Genomic DNA, 19328 nt, shown 5'->3' on the forward strand with positions numbered 1-19328 from the left:
GAATCTTTACATGGAGTTATGTGTTCACTTAAAAATTCTAGGGGGATTTGTTGTATTGGACCAGAGTAAAAGACTCTGGGGTGGGGGAGAGGAGGAGACGATTCCAGGAAGGTGATGTCAAATGAGGACCTAGTGAGGGTTGAATTGTTATGTGGAAAACTGAGAAATGTTACACATGTACAAACTATTGTATTTTACTGTTAACTGCTAACCATTAATCCCCCAATAAAGAAATTAAGGGAAAAAAATTCCAAGAGGATGATGAGATAAGATTCAGTGGATTGAATACATACCTTATATCTTCACACTCTGGGTTCAGGGCCTCCCTGGTACTATATGATATACAAGCCCTACAAGAAGTGTCAAAGAGACGCCATGGATGATGGAATAGTGTATTGGTGTCTTCTCTTTCTCTTGCTCTCTCAAAATATGGAATTAAAAAATAATTGGACTTGGAACACGGATCACACATGTACAAGGCTCTTCCTTTATTTCCCCTGCATAGCTTAGATAAAAACATTCTGTCTCCTGTTTTTGCTAACTATATGACTTGGGGGGGGAACTGGGTTAGGTTATTTACTACATGTAATGAGCGACCTTAGGACACATCTTATTCTGTTGTAATTGAACAATTTGCACTATGATTAGGATTTTTTTTTAGTGCAAAGAGAGTGATGATTATACAAGAACAACCACATGGTGATAACCTACTATGTGCCTAGCATTAGCAAGCAGTCATTTTCAGGAGACTAAGACAGTTGTGCTATTTAAGCCGTTCACTGGAAACGTTCGGACTTGGGAAAGTGTTGTGAGGGGCCTGATTAGCAGAACTGAGGTGGCTTCATTATGTTTGATAGAACCCCTCCCCGCTTCTGTGACTCCCTCTTGGTATGACATCACCTTTGAACTAGAAGGGCCTTCAGAAGAGAGGTAACATCTGCTTTGCTAGACTCGGTGCCATTTGTAAGTTGATATTAATTTAGTTTATTGCAAAAAATTGTCCCTTTCCATAAGGCTAGGCCATCTCCTGTTAGGGGGTTATCTTATTTTCAGCTTTTTTGGGACAAAGTCCTGGGATATTCTTCAAGGGTTACCAGATTTACCCTCTTCCCCACAGTCAAATCATGTTTATACGTTATGACAGGTTCTTCCAACTTCGTGCTGTGAGGCAAAGAGAAAGGGTCAGAGGCTGGGGAAAGATTGCAACTGGTTTTTAAAAACAGCTGCACTGGGAGATGAAAGGAGAACGTTACATGTTATTCTGTGAGGATGCTATTACTGGTTACTCTGATATGCTGCTGGAAACCAAAGTGAAAGGCATAGTTTTAAAAAACACTTTGGTGCTGGGAGAGAGTGTGGAATATAGTACAAATATTGGTCATATTTTGAAAGGAGAGGAGCTGTCGGTAGGAGGAGTAGATGTATATGCTAGCCTTCCAGCTGTGATAATGAAATGTGAATCTTAGGAGCAAATGTATTAAGACAATTGGGATTTCAAGGAGTCTTCTCTTATAGGCCTGCATGGTTAGTCAAGTATGAAACAGGACTTGATTTCACTGCCACACTAGTGTGACTGGAGGATTACTTAAACTCTTGCCAGAGTTTCTTTTCAACTTTTCCAGGTGCAGAGGCTAAGTAGCAATTCAGTGTTTTCTTGGGCATTGCGATTTCAAATTCACCTTTAAGATATTTATTATTTGGGGCTGCTGAGATAGTCCACCAAGGAGGGCATTTACATTGCCATGCACACCAGCCAGGTTAAAGTCCCTGGCAGGCCACACAGGGGTACTTACAATACTGTGGGAAGCTTTGATGCTATAGTGTCTCTTTCTCTCTCTGTGTTGGTCTGAAAAACTTGACGCAGAGCAGTGAAACACCACTGGCAACAAAAAACAAACATTCTGCCCTTTTCTAATAAGTAAAATATACACCTGTTTTAATAAACTACTTTTAATAAAATTCCTTGATTTTTCTTTTTATTGCACTTGACTCTTCAGTATGAATTTTTGCTTACATGAGACTATTCTACCTTTTTTTTTTTTGTTATTGGATAGAGACAGAGAGAAATTGAGAGAGGAGGGGGAGATAGAGAGGAAGAGAGACAGAGAGACAACTGCAGACCTGCTTCAACACCTGTGAAGTGACTCTCATGAAGGTGGGGAGCCGGGACCTCGAACCAGGATCCTAACTGGTCCTTGCGCTTTGCGCCACGTGCGTTTAACCTGCTGCGCTACCACCTGACTCCCGTTTTTTCTTTTTTTTTTTTTTTTTTTGTTAAGTACTTTCTTTTTACTCATTTACTTACTGAATAGAGAGAAACTGAGAGGGGAGGGAGAGATAGGGAGGGGAAGAGACAGAGAAACACCTGCAGCCCTACTTCACCACATGTGAAGCTTTCCTCCAGGTAGGCACCGGGGGATTGTCACCACTTGGCCCATGAGACTATTCTCCCTTATCTACTTGAAAGATAATAAAAATATTTGTTCTGAAGATGATCCAAGAAACTAGGTCCAGGTTTTGTTGCTTATGATCTCTGGCTTAGAGAAGGTTGGTAACACTCATTCAGGTTCTCAAGATTTAAGTGAACAGTGCCTTATTTAGGAAGTTTCTTAGGAGGGTGGTAGGGCTTGATTTCAGTGTAGGTCTTCTTGGCAGTAGAAAATAAACTATTGAATTTGAAATTAGTTGCCTGAGAGTGAACTGAATATACACTTAAATAACTTGTAAATACTATAAGTAGTATTTTTGTTCTGGAGTAGAAGAAGAAAGGACTGGAAGTGGAGAGGATGAAAAAGAAGGAAACATAAGAAAGATGGCATAGAGAAACAAGGGAAGTATAACTATTTTTCAGATCTTCACAACTCTGCAAAGTTAGCATAATATAAGCTTTTTTTTGCAGTTCACTGAAATTGTCCATCTTCACCCTCCAGGATGCAATCTAACCCTCTCTGTGTGTTTAACATTCAAGCAATAGACTTAGATTTCAGATACAATGAATGGATCAGGACAGGCAATAAAAGAGCAAGGCATTGCAATTTAAAACTCAATGCAATTTGAAAACGACATAACAAATTATGTTGGACCTCAATAGATGTGTGCATCAAAGGAAAGTGTTTTTGAGATCTTTCATTTCTCTTGTGGTAGGTTATTCCTGGCTTCCACTTGACTCCAGTATGCCATCAACCACTTTACAGTTTTAAAATGGAAAATAAAAACCTCCTGGGTTCCTTTGTATGGTGATATCACCAAGCTATTCTTTGGAATTTTCTATCTGACACTTAGAAATATAGCCATTTTTAAGTCTGACCTATGTTTATTTGCTAGTTGGAAGGAGGTGGAATAACTTTATTATTGCTGCTATTGAATAGGTATGTAATCTACTTTATTTGCAGTTTTCCTTGGAGTTTTCAAGAGTCTGGTTGGGGGCTTTTAAATGACTACTGGGCTGGGATAGATAGCATAATGGTTATGCAAAGAGACTCATGCTAGAGGCTCCAAAGTCCCAGGTTCCGTCCCCCCCACACGACCATAAGCCAAAGCTGAGCGGTTCTCTGGTAAAAAAGAAAACAGTCAAACAAAGAAAACCATTGTGACAAAACTAGTGGACATATTAAAAGCACTGAGGGTAAAGTAAATTCAGCAATGACCCATGGATGTGTTTTCCTATTTATGTACTAGCTGTCAGTGTAGGGAAGTAAACTTAATATATAGAGATGTTTCTAGAGATCTGAAATAGCAAATTTGAGGGATTTATAATGCTTAATCTTGGAATACTTTACTGTTTTATCTAAAGTGGTGTTTTTTACAGTTAATAGGCACCTGAGAGACTCAGACAAATGTAAAAAAAAAAAAAGTAGAGTGTCAGGCTGTGACCAGAGGAGAGAGAGAGGAGATCCGGAGCGGAGAGGGAACACAATTCTTTATTCACTCTGGCACCTCAGAGTTGGGTGAGAGCACAGCAGCCTCCCACTATGTGCAGCTCCCTTCCATTCACTGAGGTGAAAAGCAGGCAAGAGAGAGAGGTGTGGAAGAAGAAGGGCTTTTATGGGAGAAAGTCAGGACGTGATTGGCTAGGAAACAAGGCACTCGGGGATAGGATAATGGGAAGGGGAAGGAGTAAACAAAGCACTCCAGGATAGGATAACAGCTCTCTGAGAATGGGAAGGGGGATTCATAAACAAAGCACTCCAACTATCATGGGGAATTGACAATACCCTGAGGGCACAACATGGTGGCTGTGACTGCATCTGCACAATTTCCCAGCAGTAGTCTTTTTCAATTGTCTCTTTAAATTTTTTTATTATCTTTATTTATTTATTGTATGTAGCAGCCAGAAATGAAGAGAGAAGGGTAGGACAGAGAGAGAAAGAGACAGAGAAGTAGATACCTGCAGCACTGTTTGTCCACTCACAAAGCTTTCCACTTGCAGGTGGGAGAAGGGGGGCTCAAACTGGGGCCCTTGGGCATTATAACATGTACACTCAGTCCAGTGCACCACAACCCAGCCCTCAATTGTGTCCCTGTCCTTTCTGTCTGAAAAACTCTTGCTCTTCTTTGTCATACTAATCAAGTCCTGTTTTGATGACTTCATCCTTTCTCTTCTCCAGTTTGACTTGATGCCATTTTTCCTTTCCCTTCATACTTTGTGTTACTATAGCATTAATAGTTTTGGTAATTATTTCTGTCTCTTCCTCACAGTAGACTTGTAAGTTTCTGAAAGTCAGTGATCATGACTTTCTTTTAGTCTTTGAATTCCCAAACAGTAAGTACTTGATTGTCTTAAAAGGACAAAGTGTGTGTGTATGTTAACGTTTTGTCACTCTCAGTATTCATATATGACACAATAAGAGATTATATTGTATGATATTAACAGAAATTTCTTGAAGATGTTTCTTGTATGTTTCCTCCAATTAATGTATCTGAAACCCTATGTGCTTAAGTTATAGAGGTTGTTAGAGAAAAAAAATGTATATATTCAACACAAAATTCAATGGAGGATTGTCTCACTTAATAAAACTCTTATTTAATACCTATAATAACATAACATCATGATTAATAATGTGATTATCTGTTATTTTCCAGAAATCTCACTTAATAATTTTGTTATTATCCCTTTCGATTCTACTGTGAAAGGATAATTGTTTACAAAGTTTTATTTACATTGCGCATTTGTTTATAATATTGTAATCATCGTTACATTATAATTGCAATATTATGGTAATTGTTACAATGTACTCTTTACATTATAAAATTGTTTACAATAGTAGACATTGAACTTTTTTCACTAATGCCCATTTGAAGTTCATAATGTATGTGGACATTTCCATACATTTTCATACTGAAAGCTATAGGTAATTGTAGTTAACGAGGGAATAATATTGCATTATTATGTGTATATATAAAATTCCTATTTCCCATTCTGAGTATTATTACTCATTTTAGTTATTTCAGTGTCTCACTACTACAGTTATAATGCAGTGAAAAGTCCTAATTCTGTAGTTATTTTCATAGAGGTCGGATTATTTTAGTAAAGTTTTTTTTTTTTTTGTGAGCACTGAGTAGATGAATCTCTTGTTTACTTTTAGAATATTTCTGGTGCTTTTTAACTGTTGTAATTTGTGAGTTCTTTTCTTTTTTCTTTCCTCCTCCTCCCCCTCCCCCTCCCGCCTCCCCTCCCCCTCCCCCTCCCCCCTCCTCCTCTTCCTCCTCCTCTTCCTCTCCTTCTTCACACCAGAATACTGCAGATCCCTGGCTTATGTAGAGGATTGAACCTGGGTCCTGAAAACCTTGGGCATGAACAACTTTTTTGTTGTTGTTGTTGTTTGTTTTGTTTTTAAGATATGCAACGATTCATGAATTTGCATGTCATCCTTGCACAGCAGCCATGCTATTTTCTGTGTATGGTTCTAGTTTTAGTATATGTACATAACCATTAAGCTGTCTCTCCCACCCTTAACTCATGTCCTTGTAATATATGTCAGGCAATGCCTATATTACACACATTTTAGATTTTCTGGTCATTCCTATTAACATTGAAAATAAAATTTGCGAGCTTATCTTCCCATATCAGTTCTTGGCATTGTGTTGCCACCTTTTTGCTGTCTTGATTATTGCTGACGGTGATAACAGGAAATGCCTCTTTAAATCACCAGCAAGTAGCTTTCAGATACTAAAAGAGCAATAGGCTTTGTTAGATTCTCAGACAGAGAGACATTTCAGAGCCACTGCAGGGGAAGAGTTTCACAAGCAATGAAATGATGCTGCAGATGTCTCTGTCTCTCTATCTTCCCCATGCCTCTTGATTTTTTTTTAAATTTCTTTATTGAGGGATTAATGTTTTACAGTCAACAGTAAATATAATAGTTTGTACATGCAGAACATTTCTCAGTTTTCCACATAACAATACAACCCCACTAGATCCTATGCCATCCTTTTCCAGGACCTAACCCCCCCCCCCCCACACACACACACACCAGTGTCTTTCAGCTTCTTTCTGTGATTGAGATCATCCCATGACATATAGAGGGTTTTTTTTTTTACAGTGTCAATAACCTTAATTTTTAATGTGCTTCTTATATGTTACCAAGGACTTTGTTTACTTTCAGTAAAAGTACCACAACATTTTCTCTTGTTTTTATAGACAAAGACATAATAGATACTCGGGACTGAGTGGTGGTGCACCTGCAGGGGAAGAGTTTCACAATCAATGAAGTGATGCTGCAGATGTCTCTTTGTCTCTGTCTCTCTATCTTCCCCCTTGCCTCTTGATTTTTTTTTTAAATTTCTTTACTGAGGAATTAATGTTTTACAGTCGACAGTAAATACAATAGTTTGTACATGCATAACATTTCTCAGTTTTCCACATAACAGTACAACCCCCACTAGGTCCTCTGTCAATCTTTTCCAGGACCTGTACTCTTCCCCCCACCCACCCCAGAGTTTTTTACTTGGGTGCAACATACCAGCTCCAGTCCAAGTTCTGCTTAGTGTTTTCCCTTCTGATCTTGTTTTTCAGCTTCTGTCTGTGAGTGGGATCATCCCATGACATCTAGCTTTTGACAAGGGGGCCCAGACTATTCAACGGAGAAGGAAGAGTCTCTTCACAAATGGTGTTAGGAAGTTGAAATAATTTATCAGTTACTGAGAAGCCACTGAGCACATAGGAGACAGTGCAATACTACTACTTTATCTTCAGTGACCCAGTTAGAGGGTGAGGTCATTTAGAGATACCACAATAATGACTGGAGATTCAGTTCTTCACTTTAAGTATGGATTCAGAAAGGAGATGTTAATAAAAAATGCTTTCAACCTATGCTGGTATATATAGAGTGATTATCAGGTGTACTTGAGAGTTGCTAGTTGTATATTACATTAAAGCTAATAAAGGTATACAAATTTCAAAATAAAAATAATAATAATTTCATTTCCTTAGGAAATTGGCGCTTAGGCCCTTCGACTTTATTGCCCCACAGTTACATTTCCTTCTTTCTCTGTTTCTTGCCTCCCTTCCCTTTCTTTCTTCTTCCCCGCCGCCTCAAGGACTCAGGCATCAAAGGTGTTTTTTTTTTTTTTTGCTATCTCTCCATCCATTACATGTTCTTTATAATGTTGATTTTCCCATAACATTTTTTTGACTTTTCTCCCCGCTTCTCCTAGCCTTCCAGTAATAGGTAAATATAAAATATACTTTGACATTCTCAGTTAAGAATTCTATCAAGCTTCATGAAAGGTGATCACCATGGTAGAAATTACACCATGCAATTGTCCTGAAAACTGAATATTCCAATTTTGTTCTAGTCAGTCAACCATAGAAATACTTGTTCCTATAATAAGTCCAATGTTATTGACTTGGAATAGATGATCATTATAGTAGTCATCAGACTGGAGTACCAGTTATCTAGAGGTGCATTTTGCATTTAGTCAAGTGGTGTATTTTTTATGAGAACAATGCTAAATTAAAATCAGTTCAATGGTACACGTATTTGATTCATCACTGAACTCTATAAAGAATTTAACTAAAAATAGCATTCTTGCTGGTATTCTTAATAAACATTTGAAGACATTCACTGTGTTCTTTTAGCACTGTGGTTCTGAACTATGTCTTGTGAATATAGGTTTTCACTAATATATTTACAGAATGCCATCTCTACAAGCAAAGTGACTTAGATTTGCAAGCCTTGCTCAATTTATCACATTTCTTATTTTATTGAAATTGTGATTTCTATAATGATTTTTACTTTGTCACTTTTAGATTGATCTTCTGGAATGTTTATTATCCATCGCAAAACTAGCTATAACTATAAAAATAGATATAAAATCTTAATTAATACAGTTAAGTTTAGACTCATTTTGTTAAAGAGAGAACATTTGAAAAAAAGCATAGGAATAAGAAAGCTATCGGGAGGGGATGGGATACGGAGTTTTGGTGGTGGGAATTGTACCCCTCTTATCCTCTGTTCTTCTCAGTGTTTCCATTTTATAAATAAAAATAAATAAATAAATACAATTTTAAAATTAAATTAAAAAACATTTAAATTCAGTCAATACTATCTCAAAATACAGTGCTCAACCATTAAAATATCCAGATTTGAAGGATGAAATTCTTGATAGAGATTTCCTTTCTGGAAAGAGCATTTTATGCTTCTAGAAAATCATATTTAATTTATGTCTGTGGGAGTCAGACTTTTTTTTTTTTAAGCAGAAATAAACATAAATTTACCTAATAGAGTAGAACAGCATCAAGCACTTGTTTAAAAAGATTTTAAATGGCTATATATTTTTTCTTTTTCTTTTAAATGGCAGGGTATTTAAGAGTTTGTGATAGTTCTAAGTTTATCATATATTTAGCTAACAGTACTATTCTTTTTAATGTGTAGTGTGTGTGTGTGTGTGTGTGTGTGTAATCCCATTATTAATTATACGAACTTCATCAGGAAAAGAACAAAACTAAATGAATATATTCTCTTTTTTTTTGTTTGTCTCAACATATGACTTCACAGTATCTGAAATAGTTATTTGGTTTATAAACTGGATAGCATGAAGTCCCATGACATATTTTAAGTGGTGACATACATAAGAGATAGCATTTTAAGCACTTTACTAAGGGTACAACTCTTTCTTTGCTCTGATGGTTAATGCCTGAAGCTGATCTCATTACACCTTTATAATGCCAATTAATAGTACCTAGTTAGGTATTCTATCTGACTTTTTTTTTTTGTTTGAGTTTTGCACTTGAAAAATTAAGAGAGAAAGGCATTTTTTTTAAATGAGAATTTTATGAGACATGATAATGACAATGATATGCTGAGTATCCTTTTTAAAGAATTTTGAATTTAAAATTAAAAATTTTCATGCACAGTAAAAAATACTTTTCCATTTGAAGTCTTCAAAAGAAATAGAAAATGTCTTCCTAAATGCCACCTTAAGATTGTAGAAAATCATTATAATGGTTGTCATTTCTTTTTTTTATTTTATGTGCTAGGCATTGAGATCGAAACTGTTTCAATTATTCTTCACATTATCCCAACACTTATTATGACTATAATACAGTCAGGCATGCGTATTTTACCTTTCAGAAGCTCATTTTTCTCTTTTCCTTTACATTACAGAGCTTTCCATTACATTACAGAGCTCCAACTTTAATCATTTTCTCTTTTTTTTTCTTGTCTTGTCTTTCTCATTACCTTTCCTTCTTTCTTCCCTTCTTCCCTCATCGCGTCTTTTTTTTTTCTTTTAATTTTTATTTATGTAAAGGAAACACTGACAGAAACCATAGGATAAGAGGGGTACAACTCCCATGTTCAGCGGGGAAGCAATTACAGAAACCAGACCTTCTACCTTCTGCAACCCTCAATGACCCTGGGTCCATGCTCCCAGAGGGATAGAGAATGGGAAAGCTACTGGGGAGGCGGTGGGATATGGAGATTGGGCGGTGGGAATTGTGTGGAGTTGTACCCCTCCTACCCTATGGTTTTGTTAATTAATCCTTTCTTAAATAAAAAAATTAAAAAAAAAAAAGAGAGGTACAACTCCACACAATTCCCACCGCTAGAACTCCATATCCCATCCCCTCCCCTGATAGCTTTTCTGTTCTTTAACTCTCTGGGAGTATGGACCAAGGGACATTGTGGGGTGCAGAAGGTGGAAGGTTTGGCTTCTGTGATTGCTTCCCCGCTGAACATGGGAATCGACAGGTTGATCCATACTCCCAGCCTGTCTCTTTCTTTCCCTAGTGAGGTGGGACTCTGGGAAGCAGGCTCTAGGACATATTGGTGGGGTCGTCTGTCCAGGGAAGTCCACTGGCATCACAGTAGCATCTGGAACCTGGTGGCTGAAAGAAGAGTTAACGTAAAGCCAAACAATTTTTTTATTTTTATTTATAAAAAGGAAGCACTGACAAAATCATAGGATAAGAGGGGTACAACTCCACACAATTCCCACCACCAGAAAGAACTCCATATTCCATCCCCTCCCCTGATAGCTTTCCTATTCTTTAACTCTCTGGGAGTATGGACCCAGGGTCATTATGGGGTGCAAAAGGTGGAAGGTCTGGCTTCTGTAATTGCTTCCCTGATGAACATGGGCGTTGGCAGGTCGATCCACACTCCCAGCCAGTCTCTTTCCCTAGTGGGGGGGGGGGGGGCTCTGGAGAAGCAGGGCTCCATGACACATTGGTGGAGTTGTCTGCCCAGGGAAGTCCAGTTGGTATCATGTTAGCATCTGGAACCTGCTGGCTGAAAATAAAAGAGTTAACATATAAGGCCAAACAAATTGTTGACTAACCATGAACCTAACCCTAACCCTAATCCTTTTTTATTTTTTTAAATTACCACCAGAGTTACTTCTTTTTTTAAAAAATTTTTTAGATTTATTTTCCCCCTTGTTGCCCTTGTTGTTTTTTGTTGTAATTATTATTGTTATTTGTCCGGCTGGCTTCTCGAGAGGAGACAGAGGACCCGGGACTCATGGTTGGGTTGTATGCAGTATCTCTTTATTCACGCAGGATGCAGCACAATCTAAGCTGAGCTAAACTAAACCAACACTAATATACTTGCCAAGTAGGGTGTAAACAGGATGTGATGTGGAGAGGGTGGAGAGAAAAGTGACTGGTGAAAATCAGGGTGTGACAAGGAGAGGGGGCGGAGCAAAAACACATCATGAACCAGTGGGGATTAAACCAATGCCCTGCAGTAGTTATGTAAATAGAATACAGTGGTTATGTAAATAGAATACAGTGTTAAGCAGAGGGGATTAAATCAAATGAAACAGAAGGGGTTTTTAGAAGCAGAATTAGAAGCATACCAACAGTTATTGTTATTGATGTCATTGATGGATAGGACAGAGAGAAATGGAGAGAGGAGGGGAAGACAAGGGGGAGAGAAAGATAGATACCTGCAGACCTGCTTCACTCCCTGTGAAGCGACTTCCTTGCAGGTGGGGAGCCGGGGCTCAAACCAGAATTCTTTTTTTTTTCCCCTCCAGGGTTATTGCTGGGCTCGGTGCCTGCACCATGAATCCACTGCTCCTGGAGGCCATTTTCCCCCCTTTTTGTTGCCCTAGTTGTTGCAGCCTCGTTGCGGTTATTATTGCCATTGTTGACGTTGCTTTGTTGTTGGATAGGACAGAGAGAAATAGAGAGAGGAGGGGAAGACAGAGAGAGAGGGGAGAGAAAGATAGACACCTGCAGACCTGCTTCACCGCCCGTGAAGCGACTCCCCTGCAGGTGGGGAGCCGGGGGCTCGAACCAGGATCTTTACGCTGGTCCCTGCGCTTTGCGCCACGTGCGCTTAACCCACTGAACCACGGCCCGACTCCCACAAACCAGAATTCTTATGCTGGTCCTTGCGCTTTCTACCACGTGCACTTAACCAACTGCACCACCATCCAACTCCCCAGAGTTACTTCTTCTTTTTTTGTAAATGCACAAGCAGAATTTTTAAAATTTATTTTAGTCATTTAATAATGGTTTATAAGATCTTAAGATTACAGGAGTATATTTCCATACCACACAGTTCTGTGCACCCACTTCTTTACTCCTCCTTCCATATGAGGACCATTATAGTTTCCACAAAGTCTTAGGGAGTGTTTGGCTCTTTCTTAATTTTTCAGATTCTTGTGTTTCAATTCTTTATATTGTACATGTGAGTAAAACCACCTGGTATTTGTCTTTCAGAAAAACACACATCATTTGGTAAAAGATATAAACCATAGCAATAAGATCCCTTGAAAACATACACACACACATCTTTTTTTTTTTTTTTTTAAGTTTCAGAGTGGAGGGCTTAGCACATTGTCATACAAAACATTATCATGCTTGAAAGAGGCTCCAAGCTTTCAGGTAGAATCCCAGGCACCACCATAAGCCAGAACTGAAAAGTAGTCCCAGAGGCTGGGTGAGGGCACACCTGATTGAGAGCACAAGTTATCAAGCTTAAGGACCTGGGTTCAGGCCCCTTCTTCCCATCTGCAGAAGGGATGCTTCATTAGCAGTGTAGCAGTTCTTTTTTTTTTTTTAATTTTTATTTATAAAAAGGAAACATTGACTAAACCATAAGATAAGAGGGATACTACTCCATACAGTTCCCACCACCAGAACTCTGTATCCCATCCCCTCCCCTGATAGCTTTCCTGTTCTTTAACCCTCTGGGAGTATGGACCCAAGGTCATTGTGGGATGCAGAAGGTGGAAAGTCTGGCTTCTGTAATTGCTTCCCTGCTGAACATGGGCATGAGCTCAGATCTAGAGGGATGCAGAGGTCACATAGGCTCCTAAACTAATTATGGGCCCCAGATCACATCAAATAGATGGGGTTTACAGTCAACAATATTTATACCCCTTTCCCATATTTGGGAGCTACTCTCTTCCCCGATCCAGCTTTCTGGTCCTTTTTCCAGCCATGACATCATCTCCCCAGACAATAACTTGGATCTACCTGCATATCAGACTTCAGGATCAAAGGCAAAAAGAAAAAGGGGAAAAAACTCAAAACCAACTAGTATAGCCACAGGCCCTTTGGAATTTAACTAGAATGTGTCTATTATCTATCTACAAAATGGAAGGACCCCCCCCCCCCCCACTCTTCATCTGCACTATTCCAGCCTGTTGGTATGCTTTTAAATTCTGCTTCTTTTAAGACCCCTTCTGTTGCATTGCTTGACTCTGGTCTTTTTACATAATCATTGTTTTCATTGGTTTAATCCCCACTGGTTCATGCTCTTATTTTCCTACTCCCCACCCCCTATCCTACTTACTTCCTCTTCCTGACACTTGTGCCTCAGTTGACATAAAAGACAGGGCTTTCAAATGAAGAAAGATTAGATTAGATTAGATTAGATTAGATTGTTGAACTGCATCCCCCCTTGTCAATAAAGATTGAACTGTGCTCCCAGCTCAGCCATGAGTCCCTGGTCTCAGGCCCTGGAAGCTAACCCAGCACAGCCCTTAGGTCCATGATTGGTCAACAGTTTGTTTGGGTTTTTATGTTAACTCTCTTGTCAACCACCAGGTTCCAGATGCCAACCAGACTTCCCTGAACAGATGACCCCACCAATGTGTCCTGGAGCTCCACTTCCCCAGAACCCTTCCCAATAAGGGAAAGAGAGAGACAGGCTGGGTGTATGGATTGACCTGTCAACATGCAGTTACTTCTAACACTTGATGCCTGCATAAGAATCCACTGCTCCCGGGATTTGGGCGGTAGCGCAGTGGGTTAAGTGCAGGTGGCGCAAAGCACAAGGACCCGTTTAAGGATCCTGGTTCGAGCCTCCTGCTCCCCACCTGCAGAGGAGTTGCTTCACAGGCAGTGAAGTAGGTCTGCAGGTGTCTGTCTTTCTCTACCCCTCTCTGTCTTCCCTTCCTCTCTCCATTTCTCTCTGTCCTATCCAACAATGACGACATCAACAACAATAACAATAAGACAACAAGGGCAACAAAAAGGAATAAATAAATAAACCTTAAAAAAAAAAAAAAAGAATCCACTGCTCCCTGTGGCTACTCCCCCATCCCTCTTTCTTTGATAGGACTGAGTGAAGTGGAGAGGTGAGCAGGACATAGAGAAGGAGAGAAAAGAGAGACACCTGCAGCATTGCCCCACCACTCAAAAACTTCCTCCCTGCAGGTGGGAGCCAGGTCACTGCACATGGCAATATGTGTGACCAACCACCAACCTATGTTTACTTTTATTGGAGAGTCAGCCCTCCTCTTCTCAAGTGTAAGCAAATAGAGGAGAAAGGCAAATCAACTAATTAGTACAATGAATTTTGGTAATCTAACTGCATCGGCTAGGGTATGTATGTTACCTAGTTCCCCTGTTGGGTACAGTTCTCTTGTATGCTACTCTTAGGTTCAGCAACCTAAGTATGCAGTGAACTCATTTTACTTGGTTATTTTCCTGGTGAGCTTCTGGTAATGGACAGTAATCATAGAATGCTGTTTTGCCTAGCTGCAAACCAGTTTATCACAAGACAGGGTTTGTCTGGAGCCCCTTAAGCATAACAATGACAGGGTTTGTCATTGTAATAACAATGACAGGATAGTAATATGGATAATAAAATAGTTAACACCTGATAGAGCTATGACTTAGATAAATGCTGGTAATACCAGCCTTATTTTTTTTAAATATTGTACTAAATATTGAACTCAGAATTTTGTGCATGTGCAATACTGCTACCACTTCCCAGCTCAATTTTATTTTGTCAGAGAGAGAGAGAGAGAGAGAGAGAGAGGGAGAGAGAGGAGCTCCACCATCCATGAAGTTCCACCCATTTTTGCCTTTTGTTATCTTCACGTTGTGCCTGGATACCAAACCCAGGGCTTCACACATGGAATGCATTTCCTAAGCCACCTCCTGAGCCACTGTTTAGTTTTTCTTTTTTAAATTATCTCTATGTGGAAACTATCTTTTTGATTATTTATATAGCATAGAAATAGTACATGGATTAACTGATTGCAGCAATAGTTTTAGGGTTCACGATACTCACAGATACTATTTCAGTAAATTCCTAAAGCGATCTTTATTGTAATTTCGCTATCGAGTAAACTGATTCTTAGAGATACTAAATCACTTCCTCAATGTCACATAGTTGTGTAAGGGACAAATGCTGGATTGAAACATGGGTTTGTGGATTATAAACCTGATGTGCTGAATCAGAAACCTTTCACAGTCTTATAAATGTTTATCTGATTTAGTTCTCTGATTTATAAACAAGGATGAATTATAACAAAGGGTCCAGCTGTGCCCTGAAGATGTATTCCATTTGGTTTACTAAGCATAGTTGACATGGGGACTGCATTTCTCTTTGTGTTTTCGGGTAATACGGGAAGGGAGAGCCCCTATTTACTGACATTCTTTTCAACTCTTTTTCCATGCAATCAACTTTCTTGCAGGTCCTTAAAGATGTTTGAGTTTATGCCTCTGGTCTCAAAGGTCAAGAACTGACAAATCACTCTTATTGTGTATGTGTGCTGGTGAAGATGCTGCAAACACTTTTCCCTGGGATATTTTGTTATGCATTAAAAAAAAAATACTGCTTGCCTTCAGTTGGAATTCATTTACCATTCCTTTCCCAGTCCTGTCAATATATAGAAAACTTCATTTCAAAGAATAGACTTATTAAATACTCCCTTTGTATTTTGTCTTTAAGCCTTCCTCCCATGTCATTCAGTCTTGCCTTTGACATCACAGATAGGTAGTTACATGGCTGATAGGTAGTTGGCACCTCTGGGAGTTTGGTGTCTCTGCCACATGGGAATATCACTACACAGTCAAATTAATAACTTTAACCTGGGCTTACTTAGCATATTCTGACATGCAAAGAGGCAAGTGAACACATGTGTTGGCTTTGTTTAGGAAGTGTTCTAGTGTTCGTTTAAACAGGTAGGAAATACTCGAGTATCCTTAATACACAGACTTTGTATTTAGGCACATTAGTTATTTGTGTTTTTTCTTTTTTTTTAATTCTTTATTGCCTTTGTTTGAAAGAACTTTTACTACTTGGGCAGGGGTAGATAGCATAATGGTTGTGCAAAGAGACACTCATGCCTGAGACTCCAACGTCCCAGGTTCAATCTCCTGCACCATAAGCCAGAGCTGAGCAGTGCTATGCCCCCCCCCCCCCAAAGATTTTACTACTCTTGGAAGTTATATATCATTACCACATTCCTTCTTGTTTAAAAAAAAGAATTTAAGGAGGTTTGGCACACCTGCTTCAACACACATACTACCATGTGCAAGAATCCCAGTTCAAGCCCTCAGATAATCATCTGGAGGGGGAAGCTTCACAGTAGTGAAGGAAGGTTGCAGGTACCTCTCTACCTCCTCTTTTACCTCTTCCTCCTCCCCTCTCAATTTCTTTGTATCCTATATGTGTGTATCATATATATATATATATATATACACACACACACATATAGGATACACAAAAATTATATATATATCATATATACACACACTTGTATCATATATATATACACACATAGGATTCAGATATATATATATATATATATATATATATATATGAGGGTAAAAGCTCCTTGGGAATGGGTGATTCATGGTATAGACCCTGAGGCATAGCAATAACCCTCCTGGCAATATAAAGAAAGATGTAAATTTTAAAAAAATGAATTTAAACTATTTACTTCGGATTTTCTTTTTCAGATGCCAAAGAAATTGTTTTAAAAGCTCAGATCTTAGCTGGAGGAAGGGGAAAAGGAGTCTTCAGTAGCGGTTTGAAAGGAGGCGTTCATTTAACAAAAGAGTAAGTCTGAAATTCCAATTACCATGCCTTTGGTCCAAGCAGTTATGGCAAATCTTGGTCTTGATGAGAAAAAGCACTAAGAGGAAAGGGACTGCACTAGGAACAGGAGGCTTCATATTGTCTGTCTGCCTGTCTGACTGTCTGTCTGTCTGTCTGTCTGTCTGTCTGTCTGTCTTACCAGAGCACTGCTCAGCTCTGGTTGATGGGGGTGTTAAATCTTTCACTTTGGAGCCACCTGAGAATCATTTTGCATGACCATTATGCTGTCTTCCCCACCCTCATTATTTATTTTAACCCTTACATTTTTCTGTGTCTTCCCCCCAGTATAGCAGGTCCTATTGTTCCTTCTGGTTGTCTTTATGACATTGATGAGGAAAAAGGTAAGACCAGAAAGACACAAAGGAGGAGGATTTGAACCAATAGGCAGGAGAGACAACTAACACCACTAGTCACAGAGTGCTTCCACAGACTTCTTGACTAAAGGGGTGACAGTATAAAAACAGCACTTCATCTTTATGTGTTATAATCTCCCACAAATTGAATAATCAGTCACATAACTACCTAGGAGAAAAGGCAGGAAAGTTTCCACATCACTAGTGAAGGAAAATCTTTTTTTTCCCCTGATTTGATACTATTTCTTTTAATTTTTTTCCCTTTGTTGGGGGTTTAATGTTTTATATTTGACATTGAATACAATAGTTTGTACATACATAACATTTCTCAGTTTTCCACATAACAATACAACGCCCACTAGGTCCTCTGTCATCCTTTTCCAGGACCTCTCCTCTCCTCCCCACCCACCCCAGAGTTTTTTACTTTGCAATATACCAACTCCAGTTCAGGTTCTACTTGTGTTTTCTCTTCTGAGCTTGTTTTTCAACTTTTGCCTGAGAATGAGATCATCCCATATTCATCCTTCTGTTTCTGACTCTTTCTAAGAAAAATCTTAAGGGAGAAACAGAAAATTAGAGCTTTATGAGAACCTCCTATCTATGGTTTCCTTATAGCATTGATGAGGTACAAGTCAGTCCTTCTCTGGATGGGTGCAGGAATGTGGAACATATTGGGGTTTGTATTTCTTTCCTCATCTGAGTGGATTTTCTGCTTTTCCTCATGCTTCCTCCCACATTCCATGGGTGTGTGTGTGTGTGTGTGTGTCCATGTCCCTGCGTCCCTGATGGAAGAATTGAAGGGCATACTACCTTAAGATCTGAGTGCCCAGAATAGCTTTCAGTTACTTGTAACCCTGAATTGATAGGATTAAACATGATAGGATTAAACATGAATGCATGAGTGAATGAATGAATGCAAATGATTGTTGACTATCAGAAGCATTTTGGTTAGATGATTTTTTTGTTGTTGTTGTTTTGTATCAATTTGCCTATGGTAAAATTATATTCCTTATATATCTTTTAGTTTAAGACAGTTTCCAAGAACTGAGTGACTACTTGTGATTTGCTATTCTTACCACACTGCCCACCATTAAGTCTTTGATATTCAGCTCTCATCTTAATCTGTTAACCTCTTTTCTGTGTCTTTGTATGGGTAATTTATTAAAGAGTAACACTTTTTACACTTTCATATTTCCTTTTTTCCCAGTCTTGTCCTCCTTTCTGTCCTTTATCCTTCCACACATATTTTATTCCCGACGACCTTTTGGTAGAGTGCTAGGCACACAGAAGCCATAAAACCTATGAACTCCATGCAGTTGAGAGTCAGTGTGGAAATGAGGATATAATGTGGATTCTACTTTAAAATGATCTTCACAATTTAAGTTTATGGTTCCTCTCTCTCTCTCTCTCTCTCTCTCTCTCTCTCTCTCTCTCTCTCTTTCTTTCTTTTTTCCCATAGCCCTAAAGTGGTAGGACAGCTGGCTAAACAGATGATTGGCTATAACCTGGCGACAAAACAAACTCCAAAAGGAGGCGTAAAAGTTAACAAGGTAATATAAATTCTCTTGTTCATTTTTTATGTTTGAAAATGGGGGAAATGTAAATCATTCTTGAGTTTTGGCAATATTTAATGATGTATTATACTTGGAAGTACACCTTTTTTATTTATTAAAACTTCTTAGAACCTGTTTGTTATGTGGTATGATTTTGCAGGGCACCCTATAATGCTACCGTTTATTGTCAACATATGTAGAAAAGTGGGTGGGCTGCTTGATTGCATCTGTGGCTTTCTAACGTTTATAATACAGCTCCATTCTGTTTAAAGCTGTAGAGGTTTTGGAGTGACAGCTCCTCTATTCATGGGGAGGCATTCCCTCTTCCCTCACAGTGCCAGTATTTTTTCTTGTATCAGAGTTATCTGTTATGGTTGTTTGTTTGTGTTGTCACTGGGTACAATGACAAGGAGAAAGAAAAAAAAAAACAGAGACATCATAGGACCAAAGTATTCCCCATGTTATGGTGCTCTGATGTCGGTAAGAATAGAGCATGAACTCGTGTTTCAGACATGGTAAAGCAAGTGCCCTCCCCGGCTAGTTATCTTGCTCTAGAGGTTGTGTGTTTGGTTTTGCTTTTTAAGCAACCCTATATCTCACTTGGAAATCATTGCATTTTGGGTCATGCT

General features: G+C 38.9%; 1 protein-coding gene and 1 non-coding gene across 4 annotated transcripts in view; one reads left to right on the forward strand and one right to left on the reverse strand.

Moving 5' to 3' along the window:
* The window catches only part of SUCLG2 (succinate-CoA ligase GDP-forming subunit beta), a 329175-nt gene that overhangs the window by 151888 nt on the left and 157959 nt on the right, over positions 1-19328 (forward strand). For all 3 annotated transcript variants that reach the window (XM_007535147.3, XM_060202910.1, XM_060202911.1), the window contains 2 exons: positions 16655-16754; positions 18606-18696. In XM_007535147.3, the coding sequence (XP_007535209.2) occupies positions 16655-16754; positions 18606-18696 (191 nt within the window). The remainder of the gene's footprint in view (positions 1-16654; positions 16755-18605; positions 18697-19328) is intronic.
* On the reverse strand, positions 5835-5938 carry LOC132542266 (U6 spliceosomal RNA). Its single transcript, XR_009553367.1, has one exon. It is a non-coding gene; the product is annotated as a U6 spliceosomal RNA (small nuclear RNA).

Source organism: Erinaceus europaeus, chromosome 12 (assembly GCF_950295315.1).
Source record: "Erinaceus europaeus chromosome 12, mEriEur2.1, whole genome shotgun sequence".
Taxonomy (NCBI): Eukaryota; Metazoa; Chordata; class Mammalia; order Eulipotyphla; family Erinaceidae; genus Erinaceus; species Erinaceus europaeus.